Below are 14162 nucleotides of genomic sequence, written 5' to 3'. Positions count from 1 at the left end.
ACTTGTTTTTCTGTACCTCTACTTCTGCCATTCTTATAAAAAGTCTCCAGCATCTCTCATCTAGACAGATTCCCAGAACCACCCCATTCCATGTCCTTGAATATCAGACTCAATTCCCTGTATTCACAAACCCATTTCATTTTCTCCCGAAGCAAATAGATTGACTATATGTCAACTCCCAGTTCAGTTGGGAACCACGGAATATGGCCAAGAGCAATATAATGCCACTTCCAGGGATGACCCTAAAACCCTTTCTACAATGGCAGGAAGGTCATGGTCTAAATATGGTAGTGCCACAAAATGGAAGGAGCCTAGATCCCTGAATCACAATGTGGAAAACTGCCTACCAAACATCTGATTGGACTACATAATGCCAGTGAGAAGTAACCCTTTGTGTTAAGTCACTAAAAATGAGGCTTGCTATTTGTACTAGCTGGTTTATCCTGACATCCTGCATCCATTTTTGTCCCTAATGGCTTCTGATATATTCTTGCAGTTGTAGAGTAATTAAATTACAATATGTATCTGATTATATCAACATTGATCATCCCCAAATTCCCTACAGATGAAAATTGTCAAATGTTCTCCATTGAATCCAAATTTGAAGATGGTCTATAAGGCCCTGCATGGTACACCCCTGATGAATTTTCCCCTGATCTGACCCTATTCATTCATTCACTTGACCATTACTTATTCAATGGATATTTATTGAGCACCAACTATCTATCAGTAGCTATACTAGATGTTGGGAGAGAATAGTGGTAAGAGGGTAAACTGAGAAATCACTTGGGAATCTATTACATTTAGACAAAAGATAATAAGGACTTACCAGAGTTGGAGCTACAGTGTCTCTAACTCTGATATCCTCATAAGATAGTACCATAATAGAACCAACCAGAGCATTTGAGTTGGAGATTTCCTTGAAGGGAAACTGACAAGCACAAGTCTGAAAATGCCTAAGAAGACAGGGGAGAATATGGAGATGAGAGACTCACCTACACTGCCAACATGTATGAGAGGGATAGAGCTTAGATATTTTAGAATTATTAGCATGATTTGGGAAATGATTGGCTGCAAAGGGTGAGCAAAGAAGTACCTGGGTGGAGTTCCAATTTGCAGGTGAGGGTAAAAACCATATTTAAAGGAAGATGTTGTATCAAAGAGGCAATTGGAGCTACAAGTCTCAAGCCCTGGGAAGAGGCCTGACCTGAAAATGTATGTGTAGCATCTTCATTAATCACAAATCGTGAAGTTGCTCCCATCTTAAAAACAAAAAGAACCCTGAATTCTACTCCTCACCCTGTGTTCATTCTCCCCTTTAAGGTTGTATATCCTATAAGAGGTGTCCCCACTCTAGGCATACTCTACCAACCTTCTCACACTTAGAATTGGGTCTCCATCCCTATCATTCTCCTGAACTAGGCTTCCTGTGCTGCTTTCCTTCACCATATTGTTTTATCTTTCAAATGGCACCCTTTCTCTCTGCTCCCCTCCCCATCAACTGCACAAGGAAAAAAACTGCTAGATGGGAACACCATCACTGCCCACCAACCACTCTACTATTTTTTTCTTGTTGTTGATGTTTTATTTTTATTTTATTTTTAGTTGTAGAGGGACACAATACCTTTATTTTGTTTATTTATTTTTATGTGGTACTGAGGATCGAATCCAGGGCCTCTTGCGTTTGAAGCAAGCACTCTACCACAGAGCCACAACGCTGGCCCCACTCTACTGTTTTGCCAACTATAAAAAGCCAATTCCTAGAAATCTACTCTGGATCCATCTCCTGTCTCCACCCAGGGGTCCTTCACATATCAGTTGAATTTGCTCCCTTGTGTGCTATAATGTTTCCCCTTTATACTGAAAATTTTCCATCAATTATTTTTGAATGCCAATAAAACTATTTACAAAAACAAGGGAGTACATTATTTACCCTGTGGGCAAAGTTTGGTGATCAATCCCTGCTTTACAAAATTTGTCAGATTTTTAAAATTAACAAATGAAACACTCTAGTAACCAAAACAACATGATGTTGCCATGTGTGTCCAAGGCCCTGGATTTGAACCCCAGCATCAAAAAAAAAATATGACTTTTTAGTGTATAATACATTCCATCAGTTATTTTCAACAGTTTACTGAGATATAATTCACATTCCACTTAAAATATACAATTTTTTGAAAATTCAGAGTTGTGCAATAATAACCACTAATTTTCATTATGCCCCCCCAAATTCTGTATTTATTAGCAATCACTTCTTCATTTTCTCCTAATAACTCACAGCCCTAGGTAACCATTAATTTACTTTCTGTAGATTTGCCTATTCTGAATAACTAATATGAATTGAATAATACAATATGTGATCTTCTGTGACTGGCTCCTTTCCCTTAGCATATTGATTTAAAGTTCGCCTCATAGAATATATTAAAACTTCATTCCTTTTCACACCTTAATAGTATTCCATCATGTACATATACTATATTCATCACTTGATAGGCATTTGGGTTGTTTCCACTTTGGAGCTATTAAGAATAATGGCATGAATATTCATATACAAGAATTTGTTTTAATACCTTTTTCAATTTTTTTTCAGATACTGGGGATTAAACCCAGGGGCACTTTACCACTGAGCATCCCCAGCTCTTTTTATCTCCTAAATTAGGGTCTCACTAAGGTGCTTAGGCTGGCCTTGAATTTGTGATCCTCCTGCCTCAGCCTCTCAAGATGCTAGGATTACAGGCATGTGCCAGCACATCTTGCCCTCTTTCTTTGGGTGTACACCTAGGAGTGGAATTGATGGTCATATGGCAATTGTATGCTTATTCAGGAATCTCTAAACTGTTTTCCATAACAACTGCTCCGTTTTACATTCCTACCATGTTTCCAGTTTCTCCTCATCCTAATTTGTTATTCTCCTTAATTATTACTATTATTATTAATGCCATCCTAATGGGTGTAAGGTGGTATCTTATTATGGCTTTGATTTATATATGCTAATAGATAATGATGCCAAATATCTTTTCATGTTTATTCACTATTTATGCATCTTCTATGAAGAACTGTCTATCCAGATATTTTAACCATTTTTTTAAGAGAGAGTGAGAGAGGGAGAGAAAGAGAGAGAATTTTTTTTTAAAGAGAGAGTGAGAGAGGAGAGTGAGAGAGAGAGAGAGAGAATTTTTAATATTTATTTTTCAGTTTTCGGTGGACACAACATCTTTGTTGGTATGTGGTGCTGAGGATCGAACCCGGGCCGCACGCATGCCAGGCGAGCGCGCTACCGCTTGAGCCACATCCCCAGCCCCTTTAACCATTTTTAATTGGGGTAGTTGTCTTTATTGTTGACCTGTAATAATTCTCCATATTTTGGAGACTAGATCATTATCAAATAAGTGATTTGAAAGCATTTCCTCCTCTTCTATAGATTATCTTTTCACTTCTGTGCTGGTGTTGTTGAAGCACAAAAGTTGTTTGGCTTTTTAAAATTTTTGATGAAGCTCAATTTATCTGTTGTTTCCTTTAGTTGCTTATGCTTTTGGTAAAACCATTGCCAACTTCAAGGCCATGAAGACTTATACATATGTTTCCTACTGCAAATTTTATAGTTTGAGCTCCTACTTTGGATCTTTTTTTTTTTTTTTAATGTGGCACAAGGTAAGGGAGAAAATTCCTTTGCATGTGGATATCCAGTTATTCCAACATTTGTTGAAAAGATTATTTCCCCCACTGAATGGTATTTGTACCCTTGTTGAAAATCAATTGGCCACGGATGTCTGGGTTTATTTCTGGACGGTTTTATTTCATACACCTACATTTGTCCTTGTACCAGTAGCAGACTATCTTGATTACTGTAGCTTTGTAGACATCAAGACATGTGGACCCTCCAACAATCTTTTTCAAGATTGGTCTGCTATCCTGGTCATCTTTTCAATTTCTACAAATAATCCAGCTGTCATTTCCCCCACATAAGTTTTTCACTTTTTACTAAGTTTATTCCTAAACAGTTTTTTATGTTAAACATAAATGAAATGTTATTTGTTTAATTTTCAGATTGTTCACTGCTGGTGTTTGGAAATAACATTATTTTTTAAAAAATTTGCAATGCTAGGGATCAAACCCAAGGCCTCATGTGTGCCATGAGCTAATTTTTGTATATTCATCTTCATACTACAACCTTGCTGAACTCATTTGTCCTAACACTTTTATTTTCTAATTCCTTAGTTTTTTTTGGGGGGTGGGGGGGTTGTGATAGAACTTGGGGGTACTTAACCACTGAACCACGTCCAAGGGTTTTTGTGTGTGCGTGTGTTGTTTTTTGAGACAGGGTCTTGCTAAGTTGTTGAGGCTCTTTGAACTCTCCATCCTCCTGTCTCAGCCTCCTGAGCTGCTGGGATTACACTTGTGCACCACAGCACCTTGCAGGATTTTCTATATAAAAACATCATGTCATCTGGAATATACTTCTTTCATTTCCTGTTTTCCTACCTTAATACCCTAACTCAATTTCTAACACAGTAGTGAATGAAAGTGGCAAAAATTGGTGTTTTCTCTTATTCCTTGACAGGGGAAAGCCTGTAGCCCTTCATCTAGATTGTTAGCTGTGAAGTTTCCCAAGTGCCCTTTATTTGGTTGAGCAATTCCCTTCTCCTCCTAGTTTTTTTTTTAATAACTAAAGATCATTGGGTTTTATCAAATTACTTTATGTGCCTATTAGGATAATCATGCTTGGGGGCTGGGGCTAAAGCTCAGTGGTAGAGCACTTGCACATGGGGTTTGATCCTCAGCACCAAATAAAAAAAAGTTATTAAAAAAAGATAACCATGCTTGTTTTTCCATCAATATGGTGTCCCAGTTTTATTTTAAGCTGAAACCCTAGAAGGATGCCCAACATATAAAAGAGGGTGGGGGGGCTGCTATGGTGCAGGCAGGGAGGACTGGGGCTGCCAAGCTGGCTCACTGTCCTTTCCCTCCCAGGTAGCCTTGAGCTCCACAGAAAACTAAGCAGGGAGCCAAGAACAGCAAAGCAGCCCCCATGGCTCTTATCCAGAACTCCTTGTTGGGTCTGGCTCTGTCAGCCAACTAAGCCCCGACCCTCAGCCTCAGGGAGCCCTGGTTGGCAGGGCTGGCTGATTACAAGTACCCAGCCACTTTATCAAACAGCAGCCTGTTAGCATCCTGCAAATTGCATATTTATCCAGGCATGGAGCTCCAGAGCCAACTCCCCTTTACTCCCCTGGCTAAAAGGTTAATCTAGGGGTCTTGGAGTCCTTCACACTTGGCATTTGGGATATCATTCCACTAAATGTTAATAATAGTTCAGATCAACGGTTACAAACAATAGTGTTGGTACCTTCTAAAATACCCATTCTCACCAACCAAATCCACAGAGGCCCAATAGCTCAAACAGATTACAGACAGCCCACTGATTACTTTTTGGGAAGACTGATTAAGAAACTTTATTACAGAAAATGAATGCATCCAACGTCCCCAAGTACATTTGTGACAAAAACAGACACAAGGGAGACACAGACAATAGTTGCTACATTACAGAGAGTGTTTAAGAGAAAAAAGTACTGTCCTTTTGACTTAATAACAGGTTGGCATTGCAAGAGGATTGGTCCAGAAATCAAGCTAAGCCTAACCTTTTGTGGTAACATCATGTCACTTAAAGCATCTCAGAGAAGCTAGAGAACAACATTCCACTGGGTCATCTAGTGGCAGTGTGTAAACCTTAAGAGTAGTGGTCTTGTAACAAGCAACTGGAGTCTCTCTATAACCAAAAGTCTGCTTAATCAAACATCATTTAGCTAAATACCTACCCCCCCACTTCTATCTGGCTACTGAGGGAGCATAAAATCCACCCCCACCCATAGTTAGAAAACTACTTCCTTGGGATTACTGGTTGAGCCATCTCTTCCATATCTGATGAGGTTGGCCTGTACATTGTGCATTGTGCAGTAGTAGCAGTTTCAGTTTAGAATGCCAAGTGACAAGGGCATGGCTAAAGCAGGATGAACAATACTGGAACAAGTGCCTCTGGGCAAACCTAATGACCAAGGGTTTTTAAATTAGTGGAAGAATTAAAAAAACATATTTAGGACAAACAGTTCTGATGGAGAGGGAATGGTTATGAATGAAGATCAGGCTGTGACCATGACTTACACTCATCTAGGACCTGACACAGTAAAGACAGCTCCTAGACAAGCAAGGTTCCGAAGAGTGAACTTTCAAGAAAAAGCTGCTTTCTTGTAAAATACCATACACACACAAAAAAAAAAGAAAAGAAAAAAATTTCTATATCCAAGTGTTAATGCTAGGCAATGCTGACACTCACCCACAACAGTATTATCATTTGTTACTTCAGTGAAGTATAGATAAGCCATCCACTGATATTTAGTATCACCATTTGCCACTGTAGCAACCACCCCCATCCTAACCTGGGCAAAATGTTAACACCATTTACTAATACAACCACTGAAACACCAACCAAGCTTCTTTAGTTTAAGAACATTGAACAACAATCTACATTTCTGATGAATAAGCTCAAATCACAGGTAGGCCACTCTCTATTTCATGATACATTTACTGCTTAGAAATGTTGATCCTATCGGCCTGCTGAAGTGACCCAAGATGGAACTTAAATAACTTTCTTGGAATGTCTGATTTTTTGAATGAGGAAAACAGAGCCAAAATATGGATAATGTCCCCTACCCCACCCCATCCCCCCTCACTGGGGTCTAGGAGACAAGCAGCAATTTAAGGCCTCCTCAAATGTTGAGCACAAGAAATAACTATGCATCCCATTACATGTGCAGGAGTCAGAGAGGAGTGAGAATAAATAAGGTATGAAGTTTTACACCCTATACACCCTGGAAGACATTCTGACTGTTTAGCAATGCATTTGACACCAAAAGGATGTAGAGCCGAAGGTAAAAAGTAAAATCTGGAGTTAGCTGGGCCCCATCCCGCCTGCCTGCCTTCCTGAACAGTACTGAAGGCTGCTGGCCCTTGCCTATGTCACTACATTCACTGGTCTACACTTCATCTTAATGCCATTCAGATACAACAAATCATGCAGTAACTTCAAGTAGCCCCCTCCTTCATCTCAGTCCTAAGCTGACCATGTGAGTAAAATAGAAGTTACCAGATTTATAGGGAGGAACAGTTTTAAAAATGTAATACTGTTTATTTAACTTCAAAAACATTTCAGCATTCTAAACATACAAAAAATAACATAACGTTGCAAATTGCATTTAAGTACAGAAGGTTCTTGAACTTTCATTGATGCAGTAGCTCTTTGCTTTGCTGACAATGAAGAGTTCTACAGTTTGTTTGAAAACAAAGTTTAAAATCTACCGTACTTAACTAAAAAAAACTTCAAACACTTTTCATGCCAGCTGACCCCCCTTTTTCCACAACTAAGAAAGGCAGCAGAATGCTATATCACTATATACAAAAACAAGACAACCTGAAGCTAAATGGATGCCCACCGCAGTGTCAACAGGTCCAGCCTCACAGTGCACGCCCTGAGCTACGGCCCCTCCAAAAGGCATCTTCCCCCCACAGCCTTAACGCCAAGCAAGGAGCATCAAGAGTTTGTCTCGGTTGTTTTGTTCTTTTTACAGACTATAGATATGTACAGTTGATAACTGAGGATTTCTAGCCAATAACCATATAGTTAACACCACCTTACAAATTTAAAAAAAATGCCAGAAACATCTTCAAATGCCTTGTCACACCAACAGCAAAGTGCACAGAGTGAGGAGAACATGAGAGTGCCTTTTCATTTTAAAAATGTTTGGAAATATGTACAACTTTGATACAGTTTTAGGGTGCTCTGGACACCCAGGGCCACTTCATGTAAACCACTGACAATTTCTAGAGCATTTTGAGAGACTACAATATGATCGTGATCAAATTCTGAAATTAAACCTAATGACAGTAACAGACACATCTCAAATAAGATGTGTCAATCATGGCGCTCCCCTACTCTAAGGTATTCACAAGAAGAAGGATAAACAGTTTTTTATTCATCATCCTCCTCCTCCTCCTCCTCTTCTTCCTCCTCTTCTTCGTCTTCCTCTTCCACTTTTTTCCGGGCAACTTTAGCAGGACCCTTTGTGCCATCAAACTTTCCTTTAGACTTATAGTCAGCAACATCCTGGAAGGAACAGGGACACATTCTGAATGAGTGTCCGAGATCTCCTGCAGCTATTAAGCAAAATGTAGAAGCATGCAGCCCTCACCTCAGGTAAGAAATCAGGAGTTGCAAACAAGTGAATAAGACAGGAGATAGGGCTACTATTATATTCAAATTATTTGTTTCCATATACACAATAAAGTTAAAGTACACAAAGTGTCTTTTAAGTCATATTAACAGCCCTATCAATTTTCCTTATCAATTTTTTTGTAGCGCTGGGGATGAAGTCAAGGATCTTGCACTGATAGGCAAGCAATGTACTGCCGAGCTACATGCATCCCCAGCACTGCACTTAAAAACTGGGGCTGAAGATACAGCTCAGTGGTATACAGCATGATATGAAGCCCTAGCACTGCAAAACATTATGCCCAAGACAAAAATCTGCCGTTAAGTATCAACACCAACACACAGGGCTGATCTTGGGAGATGGGCTGCTGCATGCTGTGCCAAGTACTTGGCCCAGCAAAGCAGCCACATACCCCACAACCCACCAATACTATGGCAGATTCCAATCCACCTTACCTTCTCGTATTTCTCCTTCAGCTTTGCAGCCTTCGTGATGTATGGCTGCTTTTCACTGTCACTTAAGTTATTCCACATCTCACCCAGCTTTTTTGCCACGTCTCCAATGGAGATACCAGGATTTGTGGACTTGATCTTGGGGCGGAATTCTGAACAGAACAAGAAGAATCCAGACCTTGGAGGAGAGAAATATATAACTTAAGAGAAAGCACAGAAACATGAGCTTAGATTTAATTCCCATGTTCCTGAGCTCACATACCTCTCAGCACAAGTTCTCCCTGTCATACTACATTCAATGCTACAGAGCTATAGACTCTAGAATGGTTAAGATGCTTCCAAAATGTACGGTTCTTTATTACCGTTACTGGCTAAAGGGTAAAGAACATATTTAAGACACTGGCTCCCAGAACTAGGGTGCATCCTTCTCAGTGGAAGGGTCAACAGGCAACTAGTGCACATGCACTATATACATGATACACACACAGAGAGAGCCAATAAACACATCAGTCCTAACTATGAACAATACTGGTATTGCATTTTAAAGCTGAAAAGTATAGAATGTTTTGCAGAGGCGTCTCATTTCTTAACTAAAATATTTTTTAAAAAATATTCAAAGCAGAAAGAAAGCTCTTGTTATTTCAAGTGTATAGCCACTTACGGTGGTCTTTTGGGGGCATTAGGGTCCTTTTTCTTCTTGCCTCCCTTAGCTGGTCCATAGTCCTTCATTTCCCGATCATAGCGTACTTTATCTGCCTTTGCCATTTCATCAAATTTAGATTTCTCTTTCCCAGACATTGTCTGCAAAGAACAGGACCTGTTAAATTCCTTAATGCAGTGAGCACATACTTGCCCAATTGTTCTGTAATTAAATAAAGTGACATCTAAAGAACCACTTGCAAAAGAGGAATGAAGAATTTAAACCATTACAGAGCCTTAACAAAGGTAAACACGCAAAATTAAAAAGACACGCAAGATAATGTCTAAGTTAGAAATAAAAGAGCCATACGGGGTGACTTTCTAAGAAAGTAACCCCAAAATATGAAGTACAACTAAGCCTACTATGAGGATGCAAAAGAAAAATACCTTCCACCTCTCAGAGCACTTCTTGGAAAATTCTGCAAAATTGACAGGGACTTCTGGATTTTTCTTCTTATGTTCTTCTCTACAAGTCTGCACAAAGAAGGCATAAGCAGACATCTTGCCCTTTGGTTTCTTGGGATCACCTTTAGCCATCCTGACTGTGATAGATGGAAAGAAGAAGAACAAAAACAAGGAATGACAATGAGGAACAAAACTACAAGAAATACCAAAGGAAGAGCAAAATTAAGTTAGTTGTTAGAAAGCCCCCTTCACCCAACACTTGACATCACTGGCAAGAAGGCAGAGTAGGAAGGAAAGCAGCTTCACTGTCACTTGTCATTTAACTTTTGACCAGCATGAAGCGCGCTGGTTTGCGAGTTACTTCTCCAGAGCGATCAAGTTCTCCAAATGGAGCTGACCTAAGTGGGGTGCTCAGTGCCATATTACTGAAGCACTACGTTTTATAAACTACAACACAAAGTGGGAAGAGCACAGAGAGGAAACATTTGTAGGGAGTATATAACATAAGCTTGAAGAAAATGATTTAAAGCTGGCTGGCTATACATTTACAAAATATTGTCATCTCACTAGTGAACAACATCAAAGGGGAAAAAAACGTAAATAGGGAACATTTGAAATGTCACTACCGGACAAGGCATTTTGGTTTATGAAAATGGCTTTTAAAACACTGGTAATCTGGAAAGTGAGCAGGTATCCCTTGTACTAGTAGTTCAAATCCGTCACTATCTAAAGGGGGAGGAGATATCGAAAAAGCTAGTCTTGTCCATGTGTAATGCAGAATGCAGGTCCAGCCAGGAATACTTTCTCTAAAGTTTCTAAATAAAAATGCAGCTGTGGCGTGTCATCGTCCCTGTCCCACCCCCCCAGCTTCCCGCCATCTTTTCCTTTTCCCACACCCAAGGTCATCATGTAAAAATAAAGCACTCCCGTTGGCAGCGACCGCCCCCCGGGGCTGCATTAGAGCCCCGCAGTGGCAACGCTGGTGGGGCGGGACCCAGAGCGGGGGAGCCCCATCCTGCAGCCCGACTCGCCCCGGTGCCCGGTCCCCCGGACACCCATAATTCACCTTCCATTTTGTCAAAAGCCTCCTGATGAAAGAAAGTGCCCCTCAAATCCGATGCTGCCACCCTCGGGGGGCGCGTGGAATCCGGGGCCGCGGCGGCAGGCGTCCGCGGGGGGTGTGGGGCCGGGCCGGCAGCAGCCACGGTAGTGGCTGTGGCGCCCGCCGCGCCTCCTTAGCCCAGCTCGCTAAAATGGCTGATCCGCGCGCGGCCGGCGCAGGCGGCGACCGCGGCGGCGGCGAACAAAGCGGCCCGGGCCCCGCCACCGCCGCCGCCACCCGCTGGCAGGCCCCCACCCCGCCCCGCCCCGCCGGGGTCGCCCGGGGCGCAGGGGCCCCTGGCCGGACCTCCCCGCCCCCCGGCGAGGGGCGCACTCCTAGGGATAACAAAGGCGCCCGTGCAGCCATGACGCTCGGCCGCGCTGGGGCCCGCGGCGGCGCCCCCAGCCCTTCACGCCTCCCGCCCGGGGCCGTGGGCACCCGGGCGGAGGCCAGAACCCGCCAGGAGCTCCCGCCGCTGTTCCGCCCGCCTCTCCGCCTCTCACTGGAGTCCCGCACCGCGCCAGCCATGTTAACCCCAGTGGCGGCGCCCGGTGAGCAGGAGTCGAGCGGGGGGCAGCCGGCTCGAGCCCCCCTTCCCCCGGGCCGCCCGGCGCTCCGCGACGGCCATGTTAATGCAGAGCCCGCAGCGCAGCCCGCGGGCCCGCAGGGCACCCGGCCAAGCCCTGGAGCGAAGTTTGCCGGCGCTGCAGCCCTCGGTGGGCACCGGCTGCCCGCTCCCCGCTGAGTCCCTCTCGGGTCGGGGCGTACCGGGTCCCCTTCACGCTGCTGCCGCCCGCCTGGCGCTGGGACGCGCGCCGCCAGTGCCCGCAACCCGCAGCCGCCCCTCAGCTCGCCCCGCCGCGCCACCGCAGCTGCAGGAACATCTGGCCTGGGAGCCCTGGCCCGTCGGCCGCCCCTGGGGGCGACTGCTGAGCTTGGTTCCGCGGAGGGTGCCAAGCCCCGAAAGCGGGGAGCTGGGGCAAAAGCATTTGAAAAGTTGAAACACCTGAATCGCGTCTTCCTTCCCGGCCACCTAGCAAGAGGGAAGGCGAAGGGGCGGGAAGGGCGCAGAAGGAGAGGCAGGGGGAAGCGGTAGCAGGCGCGCTCGCGGTGGCGCGGGCCGGAAAGTTGTGCGGGAGCTGCTGCTCCTGCGGCGGCGGCGGCGGCGGCGGTGGTGGCGGTGGCGGGCGCGGGCAGTGCGAAACGTACCTGTATTGTTCGCTAGTCTGGGCAGCGCAGGGCACGACGCGCGGCTCAGCGCTCCCCAGCCTCGCGCTAGCTGCCTCCACGAGAGCCGCCTGATTGGCCAGCGGGCTCCGCCGTTTAAAACAGCCTCCTCGCCTGGCCATTGGCTGCTGGCCTCATGCATATTAAGTAGGCGCCCGCGCCCATTGGGCGCGGCCGCTGGGATCATTCATTCAAACAGAACAACCCGCCGGCGCCGGCTGCGGAGGTAGAACAGAATAATAATAATATCTTCTCTTGCCCATCCCTCCCGCACCGTCTTCTCTGAACTGAGCTGCGATCTCGAAGGACTTTGCAGAGATGGCCCCTCGATTCCCAGAGGCCTCGGCCTCTGGCGTGGGAAGGCGAGGTCGAGCCCAGATGCCTTGCCCTCTGCTCCCGCCGTGCCGCGGCCTGGAGCCCCCGGTCCTGGCCCCTGCCCCTTAGTCCGCTCCCCTGCCTGGGGGAACCTCCCTGGGCCAACCTACGAGGACCGACGGTCCTCCACCTCTACCCAGTTCCGCGGCAACACAGCGGCAGGGGCCTGGGTATAGTTCCCTCCTCCATGCCCCGCTGAGAGCCGCTGCATCCTCTTAGAGATTAGGATGTTTTGGCCCTTGGATCCCGCTGCCCACTCTAAAGGAATCTGACTCCGCCCTTGCAGATCCTGTTCCACTTGGCTCTTTGCACTAATTGCCACAAAGTCTGTATTTGCGCCTGCGATTTTGGAAATGACAGACTGGAACACCAAAACGGAGTTTGATAAGAGCAGAAATTTTTTGAGAAATTGTAGTTTCCTGAGCAGGGAGTTAAGAGTGAAACTGGCCCCTCTTCATGGCCTCTTTTCAGACAGGCTTTATCTCCTCTTTGGACACACCCCCTAGTGAAGAATCAAAGTGCTAGGAATGAAAGAATGAATGAGATTTGACTTGGTCTTCACTTTGTCACTACCCGATGTATATAGCCTTTAGCAAGGCACTCTTGGGGGAATCAGTCAATGGTTTTCAAAGTGTGAGATGACTAATGTCACTTCTCTAACGGATGTTTGGAAATTTGTGTAGATTTTTGGTTACCAAGAAGACTGTCTCACAGCAGCTCAGGAGGCTGAAACAGGAGGATCACAACTTCAAAGCCAGCCTCAGCAACTAGGAGGCCCTAAGCAAGTCAGTGAGATCCTGACTCTAAATAAAATACAAAATAGGGCTGGCTATGTGACTCAGTGACTGAGTGATCCTGAGTTCAATCCCCAGTAAAACCCCCCAAAAAATAAGACTGGCAAGTGTTGCTGGAATTCAATAAGAAAAAGGGATTTTCAGGATGTTAAATGTCCTACACTGAGCAGGGCCATCACTAAGTGTTTCACTCCAAATACCAATATCAACCCTGTTTGAAAAACACCTAAGAGCTCTTGTCTCTTTGAGATAGCACAAACTTCCTAGAAAGGATGAAAAAGGAAGGGTGAGAAAAATTAAAACATTGTAAGGATTGAAATTTGGAGAAAACAATACAAAGGAGGAAACATGAGTTCATCTCCCCCATGTGACGTTCCCTTTCCAAAGGCCAAGAGATCCAGCTATTTTTGATTCACATAATTGGAAAGGAGACTCACTATAAGATTCGTTTTTCAGATGTTTTCCAAAGAATGTGACTGAGTTTGAAGTGTGCAAAGGAGCTAGCCTCACACAGTACCTGTCTCCCCAGCCCTTGCCAAGACATCCTCTGAGCCCTTAAAGCTGGAACACCTAAGCATCCAATCCAGACCAAAAGACAATAATAGTGCAGCTTTTGACAAGAGCTGACAGGTATCAAGCCACTATCCCAAATCTCCAATCTACAGACTATCCGGAGTTCAGATCTTAGGGCACCTCATCTGACTCTCAGCCCCATTAGAACTCGCTGAATGGTTGCTTACCTTCTTGACTACCTCCAATTATAGAGAGCTTACCACCTCCCTTCTTGGATGTCCCTTCTATCTCTAACCATCTCTGAACTTTGGAGATCGCCATCCCACACATA

At 44.6% G+C, this 14162-nt stretch overlaps 1 protein-coding gene across 4 annotated transcripts; it reads right to left on the bottom strand.

Annotated features, from left to right (window-relative positions):
* Nucleotides 1-6956: 6956 nt before the first annotated feature.
* Nucleotides 6957-12276, bottom strand: HMGB3 (high mobility group box 3). Of its 4 annotated transcripts, none has more exons than XM_081277925.1 (5): nt 12132-12276; nt 9803-9957; nt 9378-9517; nt 8720-8894; nt 6957-8158 (listed from the first exon to the last, which is right to left on the bottom strand). In XM_081277925.1, the coding sequence occupies exons 2-5, from the start codon at nt 9950-9952 to the stop codon at nt 8024-8026; spliced, it is 600 nt and encodes a 199-aa protein (XP_081134051.1). In that variant the 5' UTR covers nt 9953-9957; nt 12132-12276; the 3' UTR covers nt 6957-8023. The 4 variants fall into 4 exon arrangements, with proteins under 4 accessions (XP_081134051.1, XP_081134054.1, XP_081134053.1 ...); XM_081277928.1 differs by lacking the exon at nt 12132-12276 and adding an exon at nt 11929-12107; XM_081277927.1 differs by lacking the exon at nt 12132-12276 and adding an exon at nt 11691-11796.
* Between the last annotated feature and the right edge of the window lie 1886 nt (nt 12277-14162).

The sequence above is a fragment of the Spermophilus citellus genome (assembly GCF_964194105.1).
Source record: "Spermophilus citellus genome assembly, chromosome: X".
NCBI classification, from domain to species: domain Eukaryota; kingdom Metazoa; phylum Chordata; class Mammalia; order Rodentia; family Sciuridae; genus Spermophilus; species Spermophilus citellus.
This window is presented reverse-complemented; position numbering and strand designations above follow the sequence as displayed.

What these genes read in the sequence shown, in the direction of transcription:
- HMGB3 (XM_081277926.1), bottom strand. An exon ending in AGTGCTCTGAGAGGTGGAAG is followed by an intron (nt 9,518 to 9,802) that starts GTATTTTTCTTT and finishes TGTTCTTTGCAG; the next exon opens with ACAATGTCTGGGAAAGAGAA. An exon ending in AATGCCCCCAAAAGACCACC is followed by an intron (nt 8,895 to 9,377) that starts GTAAGTGGCTAT and finishes CTCTCCTCCAAG; the next exon opens with GTCTGGATTCTTCTTGTTCT.